Source organism: Nipponia nippon, unplaced genomic scaffold, assembly GCF_047370975.1.
Source record: "Nipponia nippon isolate SJK-2023a ecotype South Korea unplaced genomic scaffold, ASM4737097v1 scaffold_6, whole genome shotgun sequence".
NCBI classification, from domain to species: domain Eukaryota; kingdom Metazoa; phylum Chordata; class Aves; order Pelecaniformes; family Threskiornithidae; genus Nipponia; species Nipponia nippon.
The window spans coordinates 7,336,044-7,361,402 of NW_028262380.1; the positions used below are offsets into that span (position 1 = coordinate 7,336,044).

The window sequence follows — 25,359 nt, forward strand, 5'->3', positions numbered from 1 at the left end:
CCAACAAATCAGGTTACAGAAGCCTTGAAAATTATATTGAGCAGAAAAGAAGCACCATGAGGTTTCCTTGGGTGCTTGGGCTGTGTTAAGCTTGACTAAGGCAATGTGCTAATGAAGCTTGTTAAAATGCAATTATACTTTAATGCTGTGGATGCAGAAAAGAGGATAATCAGCAGAGAGGTGCTAGTGAAGCTGTTGTGATTAGCGTGATTTGTGTGTGTCACTGCTGTGCTCAGGGCCTTCACCCCACTGTGCAAGGTGTTGTCTGAACACAACAAGAAGGCTGTACCCGAAGAGCTGCCTGGGGGCACGAGATGAAGGATGATGGTAGGAAGATGGGGAGATGGGTAAAGCAAAGCAGCAGTGAGATGGTGCTGACCATGAGGTCCAGCAGAGGTGTAAGGCTTAGCTGCTGACCTGCAATCCTGGGTATCTGGTGCGGGAAAGCTTTAAGGAGGGGTGTGTGGGGAGAGAGCTGAGCACCTCAGGCAGTGCTGATGGGGAGCTGATCTCACACAAGACAGTCAGCTTAGCAGAAAACACCTATGATCTTCTTTGAAAAATGTAAAATGGGAGGAGGGAGCCTGGACTTCTGGGCCAGTTGGAAGAGGATGGACCTCTGGTAGGGAAGAGGTGATATAGCAACAGTGGGGAGAGACCAGGAGGAGCCTTGACAACTGAAGAAAAGTAGCAGCCGTTTGATGTGGCAGGGAAAGGGAGAGGTAGACGCGAAGAGAAGCAGATGTGGCCCAAGCGGTGACTAGAAAAAAATGAATATGAATGAGGCAAGAGTGTGTTTCGTCAAGGCTGGAGCAGAGGAGTCGTGATGAAATATGACGGGAGCCTGGATGCAAACTGCAAGAGAGTGGATGGACAGCCAAGGCTGGGGCTTATCAATGAGCTGCAGAAACACTCTGCGGCTCACAGTCCGAGCCGAGCTGTGGAGAGCTGGAGGGAGAGCAAAGTAAAAAATAACACTCAGGCCGTGGGCCTGAGCGACAGGCGGGATGGTAGCGGTGTCTGCAGCAATTAAGGAGGGAGATGGGGAGGGGGAGGAAGATTAAGAGCTCTGAGCTTGAGCTGACAGCTCGACATCCATGAGATGTCAGGGAGGCAGGCAAGGTTTTCGTGCAGACAGAGAGAGACAGGCCCAGATGATCGGATCAGACAACTGGGGGGACTGATTTATGTGAGAAGATTAAAAGACCTCCTTGTAAATATATGTATAGCTTGGCTAAGTGACACCTGAGGGGACAATAACTGTCTACAAGTGTATGAAGGGATTGGATACTGGAGCCAGGAGGAGGGGGAGGGAAGAGTTTAGGAGCATAGATGAGGATTTTGACTAGAGGCACTGGAATAAGGTGGAGCAAAGCAGGCTGTATTGCCCAAGTAGGGAAAACATCCCCCTGCAAGACTGGGAAGACTCTTTGGTGAGATTTCTTTTTCATTTAAAAGAAACCTGCATATCTGTCTAGGTACCTGTCTACACTTCCCTCATCACAGGGTGCCTGGCAATGTACTGTTTGTCCTCACAGCACCCCACCAGAGGGAGTTGTCCCTGTGTGCAGTTGTGGCCCTTCGGTACCTTGTGTGACCCTTGCTATCTGACTTCAATCAAGGACCTAAGAAAGTATCTTAACCGTTAGGGTCTCTGTCCTTTCACTTGTCTCTGTTTTAAAGGGTCGGTCCTGTTGAGAGTATAGTACAGGGCTCCTCCAGCCTACAGTTTGTGTGGTCTTCCCCACGTTTCCTTATAGTTTTTTACTCCTTGTAAAGTTTTACTCTTCTGTGAAGCCAAGGGAAGAAGAAGCAGATACTACTTTGTTGCTCCTCCCATCAGTGCAAAAGAGCAAGTTAGCGAGGGAACCACTGGAAGTGGCATGTTCAGACCAAATGGCTCCATTTCTGTTCCAGGAGCACCACTCTGGGATCCATCAGCTGAGGATCTCAAAGCACATATGCAATGCTTTGCAAAAAATGGCTCAGTTTCCCAGCTGGTGAAATACAGGCAATTTGAGGTCAGAAAGAAAGCACTTGGGAGATGGAGGAATAGTATGTATCATGTATTTTGAATCCCAGTCCTGTGCTGGGCTCATCTGTGGGCGGTGCAGTCCAGTGCCTTGTCGCCATCCATGGCCTTTTCAGCTATTTCAGAAGGAGATGCAGGGCATTTTGCAGGAGGCAGCCCCAGAACGATCTGTCTGTTGGTAGACTTGGTTTCCTAACACTGGTTACAGACTGCCTCATATTTTACAGGACCTGAGTTTCTGTTTCTTCTGAGCAACATTGGTCAGAACATGGGTTTTTCTCCTGGGAAACTTTAACAAAAGCACCAAGAAAAGTAAAAGAAATCAGCAAAAAGTGGAACTGCCCCAACTTTTGTGATCTTGATTTTCTAGTGAAGGTTCTGCTGTGATACTAGATGTGGGTTATATCTTCAGAGAAAACTTTCAAAGAGCCCTACTTACAAAGCTAAATAAGTAACCAGCTACTTCCTTCTGTCTGAATGACCTTTTTGTACCTATCTCTGTCTGGTTGATCTTTAGGCTGGTCTTTAGGTTGGTGTCCTAAGGAGATGAGATCCATGTGGTGACATTTTTTGAGGGCTGATCCATCTCCATCCCTTCCAATAGCTTTTAAGCCTATTAGCCAATTTCATATGTATCTGACAAGGAGCAATGTGGGAGATAATAAGTTCTTAACAAACTTTGTGAAAATGGAAAGCCATGTAGATGGGAGTGATTGTAATAGTGCTGCATCCCACTGCAACCATGCTTGAGGGAGAGGCCATTGCATGGCTTCAGCTTTTTCTAAATGTTAGAAGGAGATGAATGCACCAGCAACAAACAAGCAAATAAATGAAGGTGGCAGCAGGATCTTGCCCCTCAGTAGGTGCTGAGAAATCCAGATGCAGAATATAGGACCATTGGAAACAGCTTTGTTAGTCCTGCTGCATTTTTGTTAACTGCAAAACCATCCCTGGATGGTAGTCCCCAGCAGCAGGAGTGAAAGAGAGACTACATATGGTGAATAAATGGCTTATCACTGCAAACTTCTACATCTCCAGAGTGGGATTGTACAGGTGTCAGTGGGAGACTGCAGGAAGATGTGAATTGCTGATGGCTATGGCACCTCTTTCTGAGATGCACAGGGTGTCATCCCTTACCGATGACAAACCAAGTACCTTAGTCTCACTGTGCACTAGCAATCTAAACAGGTGGAACCCAAATAATACAGAACGAAAATTGTCTTTTGTGACTCTTCATGCAGACTTTAGCTGCATTTTAATCGTGTAGCACTTCAGCAGAGGCCATAGGTCTACTTCTTTTTTCCTGCAAGGAGTTCATTTTTGACCTCAGTTGTCACAGTTAAAAGCAGAGCTCCTTGCTCTGATTTCACTTCTGTTTCAGCAGGACCAAAATCTGTGGGGCCTTTCTCAATATTTCCCTCTTCACCCAATATTGCTGAAAATGAGCCTGAAGTGTTGACAGACAGCAGCACACTCAGTGTGTAGGAATCCAACATAAACAGACTTGCTGCTTGTGTACTTGGACATGTTAAACGAGGTCTCTGCTTTGATCTTCCCTGTGCTATCCTAAAGCCCAGCAAGCAAAGGGTAAGTAAACAGACCTTTGATTTCAGGGCTGTTTGGAGCAGAGGTCTTGTAAAACTTTTATCAATGGCAGAGCTGAGCTACTGAAGTCCCTCTTGGACTGTAGGTGCTGCAAGAGTAGCGGCGTGGTTTTATGGACCCTAACGTCCCTCTTTCTCCCTCCGTCCCATAATGACAAACATCTGGGGATATGAGCCAGCTTCCTGTTGACTGTAGCATACCAGTTTCTCTAGGAGAGACACCTGCTTATAATCTCCTCTATGGTGAATGGAGCATAAGCTATATTAGATCCTACAGCTATTGGATCCCACAGCCAGTGTAGCTTTTTGTTAATGCATGTCATAAAGATGCTTAAATAAATCACATGGGACACATCCGTGGGAAACACTCACGTTACTAATCCTGCGTGTTCAACACTCCTGGGTCAAACCCCAGAAAACCAGTACTCCGGCTTAAATAGCATGAATGTTACAACAAATTGGATTTTATTTATTTGCTTCCTGTTTTTAGAACATTTAGTGATTCCCCACAATCACAAAGGTCACAAATTTCCTTGCATGTTCAAATAAACAGGAGATTCTCCTTCAGGATTATGCCCTCAGAAAAGAGACATTAAGAAACAAGCACCTAATGTCACAAGATTTAAAAAATGAAATTGCGAATGCTGGCAAATTCCCCTCAAATGGATGAAACACAGGAGGTAGATTGGGCTCTACTTGCTTTTCATCTAATATTTTTCTTTATCTTTTGGTGGGTTACATGAAGGAGGCTCTGGCTTCCATCCTACCCACTGTAGAAAAGTGACAATGAGAGTGAGATCCTGCCAAGATATTTTATTTTTATAAGTGTTATCAATTTTCCATTGTTTTCAAAACTAAACCCCACTGTCCTTAGCAATGATGGAGCCCAGGCTGTTCCCGGTAGGCCAGAGCTGTGGCCCCTACTGCTGGGGCCATTTCAGCCCAAAGCTTGGTTGAGCTCAGGATCAAAAGGTGGAGCATTTTGCTCAGCCCTACCAATGATTACTGCTTCTTATCGAGATAAATACCACATGACAAATTCATTGGCCAACCACTCCACGCCAACACTGCTTCTGCTGTACCTTCTGGAGGTAAAGCTGAGGTTGTTGGCTGAGTCTGAGCTCCTGACAGTAAATTGTGAGCCTACGTGCATCTAGTCTTTCTTGTCTTTTGCCCTTGCACCTTTACATCCTGGCCATAAATGACGACCTTTCTTACGCTGCCTTTTCTGCCTAGTTACCAACTAATCCTTTACTGTATGTAAAACAATGCCCTGGTTCTCCCTTCAGAAGTGAATTTTGTCTTTTGTCAAATAGTCAAATCCACTATTAAATAAAAAATGTTTTTAACAGCCCTTTATTTGTTGGTATTTGATGGCGGTTCTTTGATCCCTGAAGGGGTGTGCAGTGCTGTTTGTGATATATAGCAAATTGATTTTACACATTTCCATCTTTTATCAATGAGTCTTCCAATGGGGTTTTACTGAAATCAGATTGGAGATTACCATGGCACGGCCGTTGGGAAGGGCTTGGAATTTACATGCAATAAAGATTAGGGGATTAGTGACTGATTAGGAAAGTGCTGATTTATCCAGCCACAGGTACAGCAAGGGGTCTTGCGTGTCTGCTTTTTTCTGACCTTGGGTTTTGACCTCTTGACTCCTCACTTAGAAATGCCAGCGTGCAGCACAGAAGTGACTTCTGATGTGGCTTCTCTCAAGAACAAGTTCAAGTCATTGCAACAGTAAAACCTCATATTTCTCTGAACAGAGAAGCTCAGAAATCTTTATGCGAGTGGACACTTTGCTCTGATGTGCATCAACCAGGACAGGCTGAGCAGACAGACTGTGGCAACGCTTTAATCTGCAGTCAGGAATTCCTGCTGACAGCTGATGCGATGTGCGTGTGTTGGTACACGCATGCATGCGATGGGGGATAAAGCAGCTATGTAACCACGCGGCGAGACAATATTTCTCCGTGCAGAGCTTTTCCTAGATAGCTGTTATGCTCTCCAGGTTTCTCCCCCTGCACACACTTGCAGGAGGGTAGCTGGGACTATACATTACCAGACTGTGAGGTAATAGGAGTGCACATTAATTGATATTCCAGTGTAGCTCTATCTACCTGATGGATACGACGTTACATACCAGTGCACAGCCCGCCAGTGGAATGACGTCATTTGAAATTACAGAGCAATCGATGTCAGCAAAACTCCCGTACGCTCTGTAGCTGCTGAAGTTTGGGCAGCTCAGATAAAGCAACCGCACTGACAGTCACAGGCTGCGCTAATAACAGGGGGTTGGTAGTTTGCTTGTGTATCAGATAATAATTAGCACCATCTTTCTACTCACGCAGATTTATAGAGATAAAAGGCAGGAGATATGGGATCTCCGGCAAAGGAGAAATATTTACAAATGCTTTGGATAGTTTGGGGGATTTAAATGGATTTATATTTTAAATATTTATTTTTAGTGTTTCAATTTAGGCAGAATATACCGACTGTTAGGTGCTGTTTTGGTAACACCATTCATCCTGAGACATGCCACACCAGTGTGCAATAGAGGTATAGGAAAAATACCTTCCTCCAGATGAAGCGAAGCAGCTTTTGAGCAGCAAGGGGTGCAGCAGAGCTTCAGACGTACCAGATGAAATGCACTGCTTTTATCTGATCTTAGAAGCTGAACAGTCCCAGGACTGTCCAGAAAAGCACCTGGCAATCCTAGGCACAGATCATGGCAGTGCGATTGGATATAGTAAGCCTAAAAGAACAACAAGTCTTTGCTATCTCCTACTAGAAAAACTAATAAAGGCCACTTAAGAGTGCACTAACCCTGTTGTTGTGAGCAAGCCAGCGTGTAGCAAAGGAGGAGCAGAGGAAGTGAATCTGTTTGAAGCTGTCCCAGTTGCAGGCAGGCTGCAGAAATCTGAACTAGCCTCTCTCCAAGGCACCAGCTGAGCCCTCAGACTGTGCCAATGATAATTCGAGTTTTCATAGCCAGAAGGTTGCTTGTGCATGGATTTGTGCAGGCATCATCTCATGTTTTAACACTGTGCTGTGGCACCAAACCAGGGACGATCCATTTGAGGAAAATGTAACTACTTTCCTTTGGGTATAGCCTGGAGCTGAGGCTGTTTCCGATATGAAATCTGACAATATAATATTCTGCAGGTATGAAGGTTTCGTGCATTAAGGAGTCTTGGCTCCTGCCAATACTATCAGGTAGCGTGTCATTTTACATCAGGTAGTGTGTGCTTCAGCGTCTGGGGAACAGGAACCAGATGTGAATGCTATAAGAATTCAGTGATGGTTTCCCTGTTTTCATATGCAGGAGACTTGGCGTCTCTTGAGTTTAAGTGTAAGTTTTCACTGAATCAACCTTGTGAACACTTTCTTTTAAAATGCATTTAAGTATTTTCTCCTTCTGGAAGAGGTGTACAGGTGTGTCTAAGTTAGCTTGTAGAATGGCACAGCAGGAACAAATCTTTAAAGTGAAATATTTGGTGCTGAGGAGGTGATGTTCACACTATAGGCATTTTGGGAGTTTATTCTGGATTAGTTCCAGTCTGGTTGTGTAGATTGAGCGCTCGTTAATGGAAATCCAAGAGCACAGCTTCTGCTTTTGTTTTACTGGGGACCTAGATAGCAATTGCTGGCTGTTTCTGCATTAGCAGCTGGTGGGAATTGGTAAGATCGGATCTGTAAAGCAAAGCGTTTGGTGCTGAGGACCTGACACCCTCATTTCAGAGCGGTGTTTCACTTCAGAATAGCTCTAATCTGGTCCTGTGAACTAAATGCCCATCTGAACTGGACCACTCCTTGCAGCTCAATTTCATATAAAAGCAACTCAGTTCATGTGCACCAAAACTGTTTCATGATGTGTAGTATAATTGGGAGGGATGATCAAAGTATTCACTTTAAAGCACACCCCTGGTCCAAACTAAAACACTCATGTAGGCACACATAAGGTAGACCCTTATGATGACAGTTTAATTTCAAGAGAGCTGGATCGAGCACTTCCATCACACCTATCATGAACTGGCAGCCAAGGTGAGGGGTTTATATATATATAAAAATATATATAAAAGTAAATATATATATTTGCCCTTGTGATTTATTAATGTATTTTAATTTATTTATGTCCCAAATTAAAACTGTTTTCATATTTTAGTGATACAGCAACCCATTAAAAAAAGATTACCATTGCTTAATCAATATACTGTTAAAATCCTGACTTTTTCGTTTGTATGTGTTTCATTTTAAATTGCCAAAAGATCTCTCAAACTGAAAAAGGGAATATTGAAAGAGAAAACTGGACAAAGTCCTGGTTCTTGACAAAAATGTCATTTTCTGATAGAAAAACATTTCTGCAAAACACTCCATACCAAGTCTGCCCTGCAGCCATTCAGCTAGAAGTGCTTTCTGTTTTAGAGAAGCCTCTGAAAATATCTTCAGTTCTTAAATACCACGGTGTTTATCTCTTTGTGGTCACCAACAAACAGTTGTTACCGCGTTTTTGCGGTGACCAAACTTCGAAGCCCCCAGTGATGAGGGCAGAGCAAAGAGAGGATGAGATCAGCCTTGCCATGTAGGGTGCTGCCACTGATTTCCCAACAGCAAAAGGCTTATGGATATTTTGGCAGTGTCTCCTGTTTGAGAGTGAGTGTTCAAGATGTTTGTTTTTTTCTTTTTTTTCTGAGCCCTTAATGCCCTAGTTGCACCTTTTCCATCTTGGGTATCGGGGAAAAGCCAGTAGAAACCAACATTGGACGGAAGAGCGTAAAGTCTTCTCGAATGTCATCCTTTAGAGAGAAATTTGTTAAAAAAGATTTTAAAGAATATTTTGAGGAAAACCAAATTCTTAGATACAAATGAAAAAGGCCCCCTGCGTCGGTGTATGGCCGAAGGCTCACTGCTATGGACTAGCAGGAAGGCAAAACAACTATTTAAAGATCTTCGCTCACATCGTTCCCGAATATGGCACAGAGTCAACCATCGTGGTTTCTGTTTCCCTGCAGACATAAACAATGACACTTACAATTTCCTGCTTGTGCAGCTCTCACACAAACGTCTCTCTATAAGGGAAATGGCTAATTACTTATTAAACCTCGTACTGTGCTTAGACTGGGTTAAATATTGACTGCGAAAGTTCAAGGGGAATCTGTGTCATCAAACGTGAACTTGGGCATCCTATTTTCTAGGAGCTGTTCAAATAAAATGATTAGGTGACAGGACACTGCACGTAGGCAGTGGGGACAAAAAACGGAGCAGATATTGGCTCAGAAGTAAATGCCTGTCTTTGAAGCCTTGGGTTTTCGAACATGATTGCAACTCGTAGCTCAAAGGGGAGTTTTGTTACAAAATAAGTGAATTAAACTGAGATTTGCAGAGTGTCTGGTTTGTTTTGCTGAAAGTCTTGGAGATGGTGGGCAATTTGGCTGGGAAATCCACTGGGCTCGTGAAGCAGGATTTGCATGGTTGGGAAGCAGTTGGAAGGGCAGAGTACAATAGCATTTATGATAAAATCGGGGTAGCTTAACCCCAGAAGCTAATTCAGGGCTGCCTGACTGGATTGTTTCCCAGAGATTATGGGAAGCAAACAGATGCCTTATGTTGGTAGGAATGGTCCCTGTGTGACTTGTGGTGGAGATGCTGTGGGTTTGGGTTAGGTTTGGAGAGAGCAGGTTGGCCCTATGGGGCAGGATTTTCAGTCGGGTTCTGGATCATCCTGACTCCCTCAAGCCAGAGGATTTCTAGCTTTCCTCCAGAATTAGGCAGTTTGTCCTTCCTGGAAACAAGCCTTAAAAAGCCTTTTAATTTCAGAACCTTGAAAATATGTTTAATGCCATTTCTTTTGAAAAAGCAAATTAGGAATGCCATTATTCAGATGGGCTTGCCTTCTTGAATGGGAATGAAAAAGGGAGACTGTGGGGGTACGTGTGCCAACACACCTTTGTTGTACTTTTCTCTAACAAAAATTTTCTAGTTATCCATTGAACTGCATACCTGAACTGCGCCATCAGTATAATTTTAGCCTTAGAGTAGAAATATTAGTCCTCTCTTTTGGCCCATGCTAAGCCCACTGGCAGCACTTAAGAAATAATAAATAATATCTTTCCTTCCACACTAGAAGAGAAACGTTCTAGCATATGAAGTCTGTTTCTTCAAAAGTAATTTGAAGTAATCCTAACTCTCCTCTGCGTTTGCTACCTCAAAACCTAAGGGATGAAGTTACTGTTTTTTGCTGCTGAAAAAATATTCAGCAACACTTGAAATTGAATGTCACCCATGCACATATAATTTAATAAGATGGTAATTTAATGTTAAATAAATAGCAACTGATTATTGAAAACATATGCTCAAAGGATTTAAAAACCATGTAAGAGATACGTATCTCATCTACTGTTGTTGAACTGCAATAAATCTATGCAATAATCAAGTGCCAATTGTTTAACATACAATAACTATTTTATTAAATCTCAGTGAAATGTGTATGCGGGGCACTTAATTAAATGGACCATGTTCCCAAATATTCTATTTTTCTTATTTTTGGAACATCTAGAGTAGAAAATTTACTGGCAGCCTTCACCCAAGGGGCTAGTTATTACTCATGTAAAAATATGGCAAGCACTTCTTGTGCTATCAATAAACATCCATTTCATCAGGAAAGCAGCTCCTGCCACAGAGGTAGGGAAGAAAGAGAAAATATGTCACTTTACTTGCAGTAAAATGAATCCACAAAACTGTTTTCTCCATCACGTTGTTGGGCTCAGCTGTGCAGTCAAAGCCTAGAACTTGCTCCTGCAAGCAGTCTGCTATTCCCAGAGCTAAGCCTGACCAGTCATCGGGGCTGGTCAGCAAATACTTGTGGTGTTTTTGTGTTCCTCTCTAAGAGTCTTTGTTCTACAGAGATGCTGTTGTTTTTTTCTTTAATCTTTTGATTGTTTTTGATAAGCATTGTTTTTGTCTGTGGGCGCCTATGTTTTCAAGCCAAGAAGGACCCATTAGCTCATCTAATCTGATCTCCTCATGTCACATACCAAAGCATTTGGCCCAGTTACCCCTACGCTGACCCCTACTTTACTTGCTAATGCATACCTTTTGGAAATGCAGACCGTTCTGTTTTGAAAATATGAAAAGATGTTGGATTCACCAGTCCTTTGAACTGCTTATTCCAATAGTTAATGGTATACATGGACAAAACATTCATCCTTTCATCTCTGTCAAAAAGCATTTTTATCAGTTCTGCTCTCCACATAATGGCTTCCCACTGTGCCGAGAGCCAAGAGTTCCTCTCTTTGAGGAACACCTACTCATGTTAATTGAAACTCTTGCCATCATTGCTTTGTAAGCCCTTCCCTGTGGGAATTGTTCTTTGGTAGGTTTTTATCCAGCCCCCAGCATAGCGAGGCCTCTATCCATTGATCCATCATTACAGTTTGAATGCCAGCACAGATAATGGTAATAATGATGTGCAGAGAGTGTAAGCGTATAATCCTCATGTTAGTCTTGCAGAGAGGGTTAAACTATTGTAGTAAGGGTTAAACTCCTAATGTAAGCAGGAGTTGTCCAGCCCAGCTTTCTGGCAATGGATATCCCAAGTTAACCAACTCTGGAAGCAAGTTTAAAACCTGGCTTTTAGATGGTCCTTTCCAGCCATCCATGTTCATGCTGAAGCATGGGAGAGGTGAAACAAATCAACTTTGGTGTGAACCATCCTTGTATTAAGGACTCCAGAGGATCAGGTTTTACAGTGATGACTATGATGAAGGCCAAATGTTGCCTCACGTGTTGGTGTAAGAGATTGTGTTCACATGGAACAAGTGGTTTGGTTAGCGGCTGTTGTCCAACTCCATCTCAGTGTCATAATGAAAAATTTCTCTGCTTTGCTGTATTCTCCTAGTAGGATACCCGTTGTCTGTGATACCCCAGTCCCTGATGTTAACTCCTTGCATGCGTTGATGGGTTGTTTGGGTGCTTCATGGTAAATGACTTTGCTAATTTGCTAACACAGCACTTCAAAAGAAATCTTATCTTCATGGAAAGTGAATGTGTTTGGTATTAAATAATAAAATATACATAACCCGTGGGGCTCTTAAGACTTATTTAACTTCTTCATAAACTTTACAATACAGTATGTGGATATTATAAATTACTTTCCATTCCAAGAAACTGTCCGGGCTGGTTGACCTTCCTTGGAATTTCCTCTTTGTAATTATGTTTAATGTGTTAATAAAGTTCACTTTGAACTGTATCATGGCAAATGGTCTCATAGGACGTGGGTCAGTGCTAGTGTGTTCACCATATGTGAAACTTGACATTAGTGTGCAGTTTAGTTGAAGGAATAACAAGGCTAAGTCCAAACAATTGTAGAAGCAGTATCTCCTCCCCAGGTTAGCAGTAAAAGGGGTTCATGGAAAGTTAGGAATGTGGAGTGGGAAATCATTTAGCTTTCACTGCTAGGTGTTACTAAATTATAGCTCTAGGTTCAAGTCACTATCAAAACACCATATATCTAGAGGGTTTTCACACAGAGCTATAAATCATGTTTACTACATGTATGAGTTGAACGAGTGCATGAACTTTGCAATGCAGTCCAGGAAAATATAATTACATGTGTGTGTGGTTTTGACTGTGAGAAATATGGACAGGAAGCTCCAGGCTATTCCACTGTTGTGTCTTAAATACACTTCTAGAAATTGTTTTTGCTGCTTCCCGGAAATAGCTGTTGGCTAAAGCAAAGAGGTCTTCTTGGGTTTTACATAACTCCTTTTGCCAAGAAGTGGCAACCACCAGCCCTTCCAAGGCACTGGGGGGGAGAAGAGGAATGCCTGTAAAGCAGCGTCAGCAGCAGAGGAGCAAGTGGGGCTTTTCTGCGGTATAGGATAGTGGAGAGCAGTATCGCAGGATATAAATTGAAAATTGCCCAGCTGTTCAGTAAGACAGGTGTAGGATCTGTCTTTTATATAATGGAACAGAATGGAGATTCCAGTTGCTTGTATTCGTAAATGAGGCAAATAAATCTGCACACTTGTCTGCATGTATATGAGCAGAAATATTTAAAACAAATGAGGTGATCGCGGCATTTCCTTGTTAATGTTTCACTGGGCTTATATGATCTTGAACAGAAAACTTGGCATCTGGCTGGGATTGTTGGTTTCTTTCTGGGTGTACTTATATGTATTTGCGGATGGGGAAACTACAAGCAAGAAACTAACTTGGTGGAAAATGTAGGGTCTGGATTGTTTAAATTATATTTTAAGCCTGATTGCACCCTGGCCCTTGGAACTCCAGGCATGATCCCTTCTAGTAACTAAAATGATTTGAATGTTATGGGGCAAAGTTATATTTAGTTTGTATTTGGAGAAAGAATAACAACCAGGCGCGGGGGGAGGCAGCTGCATTCTCGTCACTTCTTCCCAAGTCACATCCACGGATGTCAAACCCCACCCTTCCCCCTCGGCCGAAATATTAAGAAATGATTCTCTCAAACTTTGAGAGAGGGTTGAGGACAAGGGGGACTGAAGAAAACCTGCCCCCGCTGGGTTTGTGTCGAGATAGGGTTTAATTTATCGTAATAGCTCCTTCTGTTCGCACAGGCTGTGAAGTCAGCTGCACCCTCTCCAGCGTGGTGTGGCTTAAAAGGCTGTTTCTCAGCAGCGCCCTGTGGCCGTAGAGAGCTGCCTTTGCGTAATGGAAAATTGCAAGAGTGGAAGCAAGAAACGGTGGTTGTTTTCTCTCCCCACCATTCCCCCCTCCCCTCCTGACTATAAAAATGTGTAAAAATCTGTGTCACTAATTTTGGTGGAATATCTACCTGGGGCCTTGGTTTTGGCCCCTTCTCCCATATCTCATGGCAAAATGCTGTAGGAAGTTGTCTCTGTCTCCAGGAGCATCAGAGGTTGCAGATTCTTAGCACTTACAAAGGCTGATTTTTTCAAGAATCACTGCCTAATGGCTAAGAAAGCAGGGGGAGTATGGTGTAGGGACACTTCCCCCAGGATTCATGCCCAGGGCCAGAGAGCACTGCTCTCTTCTGCTCTGTCTTGAAAGGATCCAGTCTGGAGCTGTGGCCCATGGGTGCAAGCACATGGCAATTCATGGAATCCCCCCCATAGCCAGAAAGGTGGTATATATCAGCATTAAAAAATTTGTGTTGATAGATATATGAATTCACAATTTTAACAATCTGGTATAACAAAATTATGTCAGGTTTCAAAACAATCCCTTATGGTGTTGCTATCCAGCTCTTGTGGTGTTGCCCTAATGCACAACCCACAAACAAGGCAAGATCAGCAGCACAGCAAGGAGCTATAGGGTATTGCTCTCAAAATACGTTAGATCATTTCTGTTAACATACAGCACAAAGCTGGAGTCTAGGACGGCCGAGATCGTGACACTGGCTGCTTGAGGAGTAATTGTGTCTGCTTTTTAATGCTGCATTAGAGCACAGGACAGAAGCCAGCAGTGGCAAGGGATGGGAAGCCAGCAGCAGCCAGGGTTCAGCCTGTTTTTACCTCGCTGGCAGCTGTAGATGAAGCAGCAGGTGCTTTCGTGGGATTTTGCCTTTCTAAACAGCTGTAGAAATGTACCCAGCCTGCAGGGCCCCGGGCTGTGCCCTGGGCTCTGCTCCCGTGCCGCAACACTCAGCTGTGAGCGCACACGTGCCCCAGCCCCGCAGGAGGCAGCCGCCAAGGGACACCCCCAAATCAACGCCTTGGGAGAGCTGGCAGCTATTGGGTACTCTGCTCTCATGGCCACCCCACTGGCATGTTACGGGTCAGTTCTGCAAGGTGGGGAGCTCCCTTCAGTACCAGTGGTGCACATGAGAAATTGGGGTGCTCGGCATCTTTTTACTACAACTTTTTGTTCTGTTCATGTAGTAGAAGATAGAACTGCCATAGAGAAGCCCTGGCAATTAAACTCCAGAGGAACCTGAGGGGTTCTGGGCAGCTTAATGCATAGATTCAGAGGGCGAATACGTTTCTATCTGGATAGTGTGGGATTTCCGCGGTGTGCCATGCAAGGCAGCTCTGTGTCAGCAGCACCCACTGCACAGGGGATGTTGCCGAAGGGCCTTTTTGCAAAACACACTTCCCCCTCTCCACCGCCTCCCCTCCAAATACTGACAGCGCGGAGTGGCGAGATGTGCCAAAGTGTATCTTGACTTGAAAAGCACTCATCCGTCACTGTTGCAGTCCCAAGGCAGGGCTGTACAGATATGTAGTGAAATAAGACCCAGTGGATGCCTGTACATTAGAAAGAGAGACAGAGATCCGTGATGATATCAACATTTTATTCTTGCTGTAGCCATCTACAGGAGGTCCAGCTATCGTTGGCTTGCCAGGGCCTCTGAAGCCTCTGGCTTATGCGAAGGCACTGATTCCAGAGAGAGTAGTGCTTGCACAGAAAGTTATTAACGCAAAGATGATAGGTAATAAAATGGGAATATTTACAGCACCAAATGAACAGAAGCAAGGTTTTAACATCTATGTCCTGAGGCTGTACCTCATTGAGAAGTGCATGCAGCTGTATCCGGCAAAATTCAGAGCAGGAAAAAGAGCGAGGGGAAGTCTTTATTCCTCATCCCAAGAAAGTCACTGGAGGGGCTAATGAAGGGCTGCAGAGGACCATGCTAGTGTTTTTCTTCTCAGGCAGAAAGGCTTCAAGAAACGCACCCTTTTCTAAATGTCATAAAGGTCTGCGAATAGATCCTGTGACAGAGAGCGATCCAGCAATTCCTCAGAACGAAAGGTCAATCAAAGGAAAATGGCATTTAGGAGGACCAAGCTTACCGCTGACCCAAACATGTGACCGATCCAGAGGCAACTCTGGTGCCATCAGGAGAGCCGCTTCTGCAGCCTGCCCCAACGAGGCACATGACGTGATTGGGAAACTATCTGATTCCTCCAGGTCTCAAAATTCATCAGGAGTCAACCTGAATGTCGGAAGGAAAGGGATTTTGAAGGAGCTACAGCAAGTTTCCAAGTTGGGAGGAGGGTGCTCTCTCTCCACTGTCCCTGCTTGCCCTGCACCAAACATTTTTCCCCAGCACTAATTATAGATCTGTTTTTGCCATTTGAATATGCATGGAGTAGTATCCTGGCTCACAAGTAGATTGCAATGAAGCTACTCTTAAAGTTTGACATGGTCTGGTAGGGCTTTAGGTCAGAAAGGACCTCTCCAAGGGCCAACCCAGAATTTCAACAAGGCCGTGGACTTGTCTGGACATTTCTGCTCCTTTGCGCTGAGTGAGATGCTGCACTATGTAGGAAGAAGTAGCAGAATTTGGGGCTGGATCCTCACCTGGTGTTGGTGAATTCTGCTTTATCAAAGCAAACACACACAACCCCTCCTGATGGGTGGATTTCCTCTTTAAAAGATTCAGCAACGTGACTGGTGTCAGATCAGCATTCAAAGGATCTTGGGGTTGTCTCTCCATCCATAGAGCTGGCTGGAGATCTCCCAAGGTGAAGAACATTAACAATGTGGTTTGCAGTGCTTAGAAATATCTGGACAGGCAAGATTTCTCATGGTGTTTTGCCAGTTCCCTTGGAGTCTGCGAGGGCACCATCACCCTTGAGACGCTGTCCCACAGGTGTCTGCAGAAGCTGTGCAGGGGTGGGTGTTATCTTTGCCAGGGACTGACTTTTTCAGAATAAGTGCTCTCAAGATCCCTACTTTGGGTCTTCAGCAGTTCATCAGAATCTGAGTGTGTCTAAGACCCACTGGTTTAACCAAGCTCTTAGTTTAACTAATTAATGAGTTTCAAGCTAGTTCATGACTCTTTTCTCAGCTTGAGCAGCACTTCTGTTCACCAGCAAAGCTGCAAAATTAATGGGTGTGATTCAACATGAGTAACTGTGACAGCAGCTCTGTAGTCATTCATGAGCTGAACTGTATGTACTGCCTTAGTCATGCTAGGGAAAATTCAGGCAGACATTTGAATAATAGGAATTAGTCATGAGGAAGTGCAAATATGAGCTCTGTAGCTTATCCCATGTGGGTCCAATCCTGCAGAACACTAAGAACAGGAATAAAATATGAGGGAACAGTTCCAAATCCCACAAACATCTTGTGGGTTTTGGGTGCAACTCAGCATCAGCAATCCTTAGCAAAACATTTTGTCCTTATGCAAGAGCTGGGCACTTATTATCACGCCCATTAATAGACTATTCTGGGAAGAGCATTGCTATTGCCGTTCGTGTGGGGAACTTGTGCAATTAATGAAAAGGCAGAAAAGGCAGATGCAGGAAAAAGACTCTCTGCTTCAACTTTTCAGAGCCTTGGGAAGAAATTTCAGTTCGAATTCAGCTATGGGACTATTCCACTGTTGGAGTCTTTATCACTTCTTTTTTCTGAGTGTTGGCGTGTCCAAGTGCATCCTGTTATCATGAGGCAAACAGTGTGTTCACTCTGTGGCATTCCAGGGACACTCTGTTTTGCATGAAATTATCACCTTTTACAAAGAACAAATATTTGTCAGTCAGGTCAAACCAGAAGGGTTGCCAAGGCAATTTATAAAAATTTCTTCTTTTGGATTATAGGCAATGTTAACTTGTCAAGCTATGTTGTATCTTTAGGTGAAGCGCTACCCAATGAATGCTTTATGTCCGACAACTGCAGGCTTATGCGTCTCAGATAAAGCCCATCTGGTGACTATTAAGGGGAATTACTGTACATACAACATGAAAGGGTTATAACATTTGCGGGGGGGCAGTGTTTTGTTTTAAGTTCCAGTGCTGTTACTAATTTTGCCCTCAGGATAGGTGTTAAATTTAAAACAACTACAGTTGCTTTACCAAATACAGCTGAATAGTTTGTGTATTGGACTCCTCCTTGCTATAAGAAAATGAGGGTGCTTTGGAAAAGCAAAAGAGACTCCAAACCAGGCTTCCCTGGTAGGTTAGCATGAGCTGCTGATGATGGCAAGGCTACAGCTTCAGGTCTTGCACAACATGTTGTCAACTCTGTATTTGCTAGCATTTTTAGCCTTGGTTGTAAGTGATTTTTGGTAAGCACTTTTTACTATATCTCTGTATAGCAGTCAGCGTAATGCCCTGATTGATGACTGGGATTTAATTCAGTGCTATATCACTGGCAATAGCAATAACAGCTCTTCCTCTCTCTGTTCTTTCTTAGGTCCTCCAAGGATTGCCGATAAAGTGATTCACCGTCAGTCCGTGAGGCTAGGGAGGACTATCAAGCTCCTGTGCCCAGTGGAGGGTGACCCCCCGCCTCTCACCATGTGGATGAAGGATGGACGCACTATCCACAGCGGCTGGACGAGGTTCCGAATCCTTCAGCAAGGGCTGAAAATCAAGGAGGTGGAAAGCGAAGATGCGGGAACCTACATTTGCAAAGCCACCAATGGCTTCGGCAGCACCAATGTGAACTACACCCTCATCGTGATCGGTGAGTAGGGCTGGAGAAAAGCCAGGCCTCACCTGCTTTGGGGGGAGAGAGCGAGCTGATTTCTGTGTAGCTGTCAATGATTGCAGATTTGCTTTGCTAATCATTTACTGACCTCCACTCTTAACTGGCCCTTTCCAGTGTTTGAGGATTGCCAGAACTGGCTGTGTTGCTGCACATCTTCTGCTGCAGCCAGCTGCAAGCAGATAAGATTATGCAGTGCCAAAGGTTACAAATAAACAGAAATGATGCAATAGTCACTAGGGTCCAGATCACAATGAATTCCACACAGGAAAGGCTGTGCGATAAGGAGAGGTCACACTGATCTTTATGTTTGCTCTTGGAACAGGATACTTCTCAAAGCAAATGGTAAGGCAGCCATATAAAAATGCACAGCTGGAAGATCCATGTACTGAGCTTTTGCAAAGCATGGTGTCTTCAGGAATAATAATATTTAGATTGAAACAAAGCTCAGCTGGCATATGACCCAGGGATGCTCAATTCCTGAGAAATCCCCTTGCTGAAGGCATTATTAAAAAAGCTTCAGATGCCATCTTGGTGACCATGGGTTCTCTGGCTGTGCGTTTGACCAGCTTCAAAGGGCTTGTTTGGCCTGGCCATGGGATTTTGGGGGTCACATGCTGGGCTGAGCATTCCTGAAGGCTCCCAAAGACACTTCTCTGGGTAATCAGAGATTCCTCTGCTGTGGCTGCCGCAGAAACATGCTTATTGCTCCTTGTCTGTGAGGAGGGAAAGAGCTGGATGAAATTTGTCATGCTGGAGGATGCTGAGGGAGCAAAGGGGAGGGTTACAAAACAGGGGGTGAGATCAGGTGTCTTGCTCACCCTATTGCCCGATCAGCATCCCCAGTATCTGGTCTACAAAGTTCTGTTTCTCTCAGATGGTGGAAGTGAGGAGAGAGTTTAGGGCAGTTTCCAGCTGCCTACTGATTGGCACTTGGCCTGTTTTTGTTCTATTTCTTCTACTTCACCTTCACAGTAGGACTGCTGTGGACTCAGAGCATGTAGCAAACACTTGGTGCTGCTTGATGGAGGATTATCACCCGATAACAGGGTGATTCTTGGAGCATGCACTTTGCTGCAGAGCTAGTATGGGAGAGAGACCAGAATGTAAATGTCTTATCAGGAAAGAGATGCTTAGGTGAGGGAAACCCTCTTACTGTATGACTCTTGTAGCATCAGTGGGGTAAAGCCGCAAAAGCCATCTTATAGCTTACATAGTTTGTGGATTTGGTTTTCCTCATTCAGCTCTTTCCTATCCACATTCATCCATCTTTCGTTGCTACACTGAGCAAAAAGGGTGAAGTGGAAATAGTCTATAAAGAGTCACGTCTATACAGACTTGTTTTGGACATGCTTTCCAAACTGTTTGGTGTGGAGAAAGGAATTCTATAGGAACCTGCTTCAGTACTGCTTGTGCTTTTGCATTACGTGGAGGCTGCCAAAGTCTTTGATCTTCTGTTTTCATCCAGTATCTTCTACAAAGCTCAGGGCCCAAGCCAGCTCCCATTACTTCAAGGCAAAGAGGCATCGAGGCATCTGTGAGTCAAAGAAGGCTCTGACTATGCTTGGTAGCACAACAGAAACAAATGAAAGGGAAAAGCCAGGAGGCACAGGGTAAAAGTTGGACTACAACTCAGGAAAGACTGAGGCAAAAACTCCAATTCAGTTGCTCAGGGAAATTGGATTATCAAATTTAATTGTGTTAAGAACAATAGTGTTCATTATATTTGGCACTGAAAAGCCCTGGGCACAAACACTAGTTATTTGGAGCCTCATCGGGCAGCTATGGAAGGAAATGGCAAGCTCCCACTGGTCTCTGTGGGTGAGAGATTGAGCCCTATGCAAACAAATATTGATCACCAAGTGCCAAGAAAAGAGTAACTTTGAACTAAATGTGTGGCAGACATACGGGCTGAATTATCATTCATCTCCATGCATCCTTGTTCTAATGCTGGCTAAATCCAGTACTTCTTAGACCCTTTGCACCTTCCTTCCTTGTCTCACAGTGTACCCTTGTGCATTGTTGTTGCTCAGACCATTTTTGATGGATTACTTATGTCCCTCGTCTCCAGTGTTACAGATGTGTTCATGTAATGCTTCAAACTAATTGCTTTTCACTAGAACAATTTCCCCTGAAAATAAATGTTCCCCTAGTGTCTTTCTTGCCAAGGTCTGCAAGTAAACACAAGGTATCACTGACTTATTCCTTCAAAGGATCCAAACATTTAATGCATTGGCCAGATGTTTGTGTTCGTCTTGGTGAAAATGCTTTTGGTTGAGAGCAAATCAATCCTTTGTTGATTTTTGAGAAGGAGGCAGTGTTTTAAGACCAACTGCATGTCGGTTTTGAGGATGAAGATCAAATTGATGGAGCTGTTTTGTTTGTGCTCCGGAAAGCACAAACTTCATTAGGCAGAGTGGCCTTTTGGACCATATGGCCTCTCTATTCTCCCACTCCTTCAAAGGAGAAAAAGCCCTCTTATTCCAGCTTTACTGCTGACACCAAACATGTAAAACCACGCAGGTGTCAGACATGGGCAAGGTGGTTAAGATATTAAATCTAGAATAGCATCAAATGATTCATTAAACATTGGGACTTGAAAAAATAGAATCCATTTTGACATTAAAACATTCTGGGAATTTAAGCGGTAATATCTGGAATCTATACAGTAGCTTATTGAAAGATTTTGGAGTTATGCTATATGCTTTTAACTGAGCTCTGCTACACCACTGGCAAGTGAGGAACTGTCACACCTGTGGTATATATGTGTACACTGCAGCAGGATAAGGTGATGGTTTACACAAGGTCCTACAGAGAGCTGAGACTAAAATTCAGCTGTCTTCAACCTCTCTGCCTGCACTCAATCCTACATAATTGTTATTAATCTTGACTATTATTAGTCTCTATATTCCATTAGAGTATAGAGAACCAACAAAAATCCGTGATATTGTACAAAGGAATAAAAAAGGGCAGTGGATCTGCCAACACGAGTGGGTGCCAGCAGACATGGCAGAGGTGAGCTCCCTTGTCTGCATTACAGCTTGGTCTCTGTGAGACGTAATAATCTTGATATAAGCTGTACAAATGTCGCTTTGTGGCTTTCATGACAGATCTTGCTTGCAACCAGCTAGCTCAGTGCATGAGCAGAGCAAACTTAGGTCTGCCTCTACACGTCTGCTAGGCATACCTACACGTTGCCTGGCTGGAGGACTTCTCAGTCTCTAAGTGTGGATGAGACGGATTACTGTGATTTTACAGATGGTAACTAAGGCAAAGAGAGACCAGGTGATTAGTCCAAGACTACATAAAATATGAGCTGTGGCTCAGAGTTGAGTCTAAGCCTCTTAAATCTCACCCTAAAAGACTATTCCTCCTTCATAACACTTGGTAAAGTCTTCCTGATTTAGCATCTTCCTGCTGCTGTGTTGGAAGGGAGTCTTCTCTTATTCTAGGTTTTTGATTTTGCTTCTCAGACAAAGGTTTTGCCAACCCAGATGGTAGCAATTGGTTTCTGTCCTGCTTATTTCCCCATCCTCTCAGACTGCAAGGCCCGGATCCCAAAGATCCAAGGAATCCTGCTCTAATACACTCCTGCATGAAATGTAAGCCAGTAAAAGCAGATAACCAATATAAGTCAAAACTACAATTTCCTTTCCTAGCCAGCCTTAATAGTTTTTGTGGCTTACCACAAGATTTGGGATGTCAATTACACTGCAGACAGATTTACAAATGCTGGAAGAGGAACTTTTCTTTAATCAGTATTAAAACAGCATTGCAGTTATTAAATACAATGGTTCTTTATTGTGGAGAATTATCTGTAGCTCATCAAAACAAATGTGCTGTACCTTCCCAAGAAGTTATTTGTACAATGATGCCCATGAAAATCTTATCTTTAAGGATTTTTCCCAGCTGAATCAATTCAGAAGAGCTGTTTTATAACCTACAGGTGTGAAAAGTAACTTTATTTTGTTTTTAGATGCTTGGTTGAAACCTGCAGTTTCTTTACTGCAGAATAAAACTTCCTTGCCAGTGTGTTCTAAAAGGAAGCCTAAGACCAAAGAGGAAGAAACAAAATGTTGAATACCTGCTCATTATTTGAAAACTGTCCATCTTATGTGTTGGATGGAGGTATGTTCTGCAGAAAAAAAAATAGCATGTGATGGTGTAACTGAAGCCTGTATCAAGCTGTGGCCAGCATGGAGAAACTGTGAGGTTGCACATATGGAGCCATCGCATGCTCCAGCCATCAGGCCCTCACTGGGAAATCTTAGCCCAAATGGATGGGATTTGCCTGACTTACAAATAACTGAAAACAAAGTCTTCTAACAAGGAGGTGGTGGCCAACCTCCATTACTGTCTCCTTCTGCAATAATAAACAGTATCACTTGTTCCAGAAGTCTGGTCATACTCTGAAGGGAAAATTGTTGGTGAACAGCTGTGGGAAGGACTATTAGTAAATATTTATGCTGTAGCATAATGATCTCTTTCACTAATGCACAATGTAGAGGACTTTTCACTTGCAGAAGTGTTATAGGCCAAATCCTGCAAGGTGTGCCAGCATTGCAACATGCGGGGCTATTGCTACAGGTGCTGCCAGTAAATACTTCATCTTGCATCAGTTGCTCAACCAAGTGCTGAAAGATCAAACTGTCTCTATTTTTGCATCTGCATGCATGTTTCTTATTACCTTCTGTAGCAAAGAAAAAGGAAGCAGCAACAAGAGTAGGGTTTGGGATTGTCTCTGCAGTGTAGAATTCTTGCTACACATGGAGTTTGTAAACTGCCAAAGACACATCTTGCTTCGGTGCATCTCAGCAAGCGATAGGATGAGAAGAAACAGCCTCAAGCTGCACCAAGGGAAGTTTAGGTTGGATATTAGGAAAAACTTATTCACCGAAAGGGTAGTCAAGCACTGGAACAGGCTGCCCAGGGAAGTGGTTGAATCTCCATCCCTGGAGTTATTTAAAAGATGGGTAGACGTGGTGCTCGAGGACATGGTTTAGTGGTGGACTTGGCAGTGATAATGTTAACGGTTGGACTCGATGATCTTAAGGGTCTTTTCCAACCTTAACGATTCTATGATTCTGTGAAAAACGGTCAACATTTAAGTCCAAGGAACAGCTGCTCCAGTGTTTCTCTCTCTTGCCCTGTATCTCTGACTGCTGCAATTGTGTTTTCTCTTCTTTGGGTTTATCTGGAGGAAGATTTTGGTGAAGAATCCATCATCCAGTTCATACTCCCCCTCTGGTGCCTGGCCCTCTGAGTGACCAAGCCACTTGGTCCCGTTTGAGCTGTGGAGTAGTAAAATCTTGGTGCAGAGAGCAGGAGGAAGAGTGCAGCTTGTTGTCCTAAACCTCTGATGGGCTGTTCAGAAATTGAGCTACATCTTGTTTTCAAACAAATCAAATTTACTATTAAATGTCTGCTGTCTGTCTGCTGCAATTGATTGCTTTGAGAATCTTCCCTGACATCAGATGATTTATCTTTAAAGTAGCTTTTTCCTGCTGAGCCAGCTGCTATTTTATGCTTTTTTACAGCTTGTCCAAAGACAGCTTTCTTTGATAACAGGCATGTGTGAAAAATTTGCATTAAAATAACCTTTTCTTTTTTAAACAGTCAGCATAAGTATCCTGGAAAAAAAATCATGACAATGTCTGAACGGATATTTATTCTAATGTGCTTTTTTCTGGTCATAGTAGTAGAAAATACTGTGTGAAAAAAAGTCAAGTACACTAAAACATGGTTTGCATTACAGTTCTCCAATGAAGTCATCAATCCGTGTCTCAGAGCTCATTTATACTGCAAAAGCTGAGAAAACATTTGTAGCACAGAGTCAGGTGCCACCAGCCATCTTGGAAAAGCATGACAAATTCATTTATGGTTGGATTTTGGCCTCTTAATAAACTCTGGGGACCAGAGAGAGATGTGCTCAGCAAGAAGATGTGAATCAACACTGAGTCAGCAATGTGTGCACCAAGGGACTGCTAATGCTAAGCAAAAACTGAAATGAGTCAACACTTAAAAAAGAAAAAAAAGGTGCAGTATTTGCATTTGAGACCAAGGTGGTGTGGCTTGTGCTGGTCATGGTACGAAGTAGGCAGTCCGTCTTTAGCGCATTTACTTCAACACAAGGTGTGAAAGGCAGCCCATCCAGTGTGGGACCGTTAACACAATCACAGGGCATATAATCATGACTAATGAAGATTAGGCAGTTGTTATATGGAAATGAAGAATTCCTTGTGACAGTAAACAGTAACAAAGTTCTCATGTTTAATTTGTTAAGGCCCCAATCCGGCAGCTGGATCTACGTTGGTGGCCTCCTGTGCATACGCAGTGTGATTAACACCAGATGAGGATCTGGCCATAGTCACTGATGCTTAGTAATGGTTATGTTGCTAATTAAAGCTCAGATTGTTTTTGGCCTTTGGGAGCTGAGCAGAAAAGGGGAGCCTTAGTTTACTACTCAAGGCCTAGCAATTGCAATCATTGCACAAGGACTTCTTGTCAGGGTGTGGTGTCCCTGCGTCACAGCAACCCCTCTGTGGAGATACAGGTAGGGCTTTGGTTCATAATAAGACCTGTCTAAGTGATGTTGCCAAGTGAGGGGATCCTGTATGTCAGCCTGTGGTAAGAGACTGTCAATCTGCATGAACTGATCCCATTGACTAGAACAGTTAGTGAAATGCTTGGTACATAAAATGTGAGTATTTTCATGTTTTGGTGCAAACTCATAGCTAAAACCTGTTCACTTGAAAATGAAGCTCCTTTTCCACTGGAGGTGACTCATCATTGACTAATGATGCCCTCACCCAAGTGAGGGCTCTTCCAAGTGTTTATTAGTGTAAGCATAAAGACACACACCCTACCCAAACTTGGTGTTGCCCAGGGATAGGAGAAATGTACATGTTAAAAGAAATCTAAAAGCAATCAGTTATTCCTATCCCCTGAATTTCAGTGGTGCTTCATTTCCTTCTCATTTGGAGAATCCTGCTCAGAGTCCGACAACTCCCTGTCCACATATGCAGCACGTTTAGTCCTGGAAAATGTCCACTGTTCTGGGAGAGGAAAGGAGGAGAGAGAAATACTCCAAAATGAAAAGGTGACTGTTCCTGGATTGCTGCAGAAAAGTGATTTCACTAGTTTTAGTCATTTTGATGAGTGCTACGCTAGATTGATGTCACAACAGCCCATAATAATTTGTTCTTGAAAAGCTCTTTCTCCATAAAGAGGTGATGATGTGAGTGCCAGTACTAGCTGTAACTATCCTAAAAATGACTGATCAAAAATGTA

General features: G+C 43.5%; 1 protein-coding gene across 5 annotated transcripts in view; it reads left to right on the forward strand.

Annotated features, from left to right (window-relative positions):
- Positions 1-25,359, forward strand: part of FGFRL1 (fibroblast growth factor receptor like 1) — a 185,861-nt gene that overhangs the window by 70,960 nt on the left and 89,542 nt on the right. For all 5 annotated transcript variants that reach the window (XR_015700031.1, XM_087737546.1, XM_087737544.1 and 2 more), the window contains one exon: positions 17,776-18,048. Coding sequence is in view for 4 of the 5 variants with exons in the window: in XM_087737546.1 (XP_087593672.1) it covers positions 17,776-18,048 (273 nt within the window). In the remaining variant the exon portion in view is untranslated. The remainder of the gene's footprint in view (positions 1-17,775; positions 18,049-25,359) is intronic.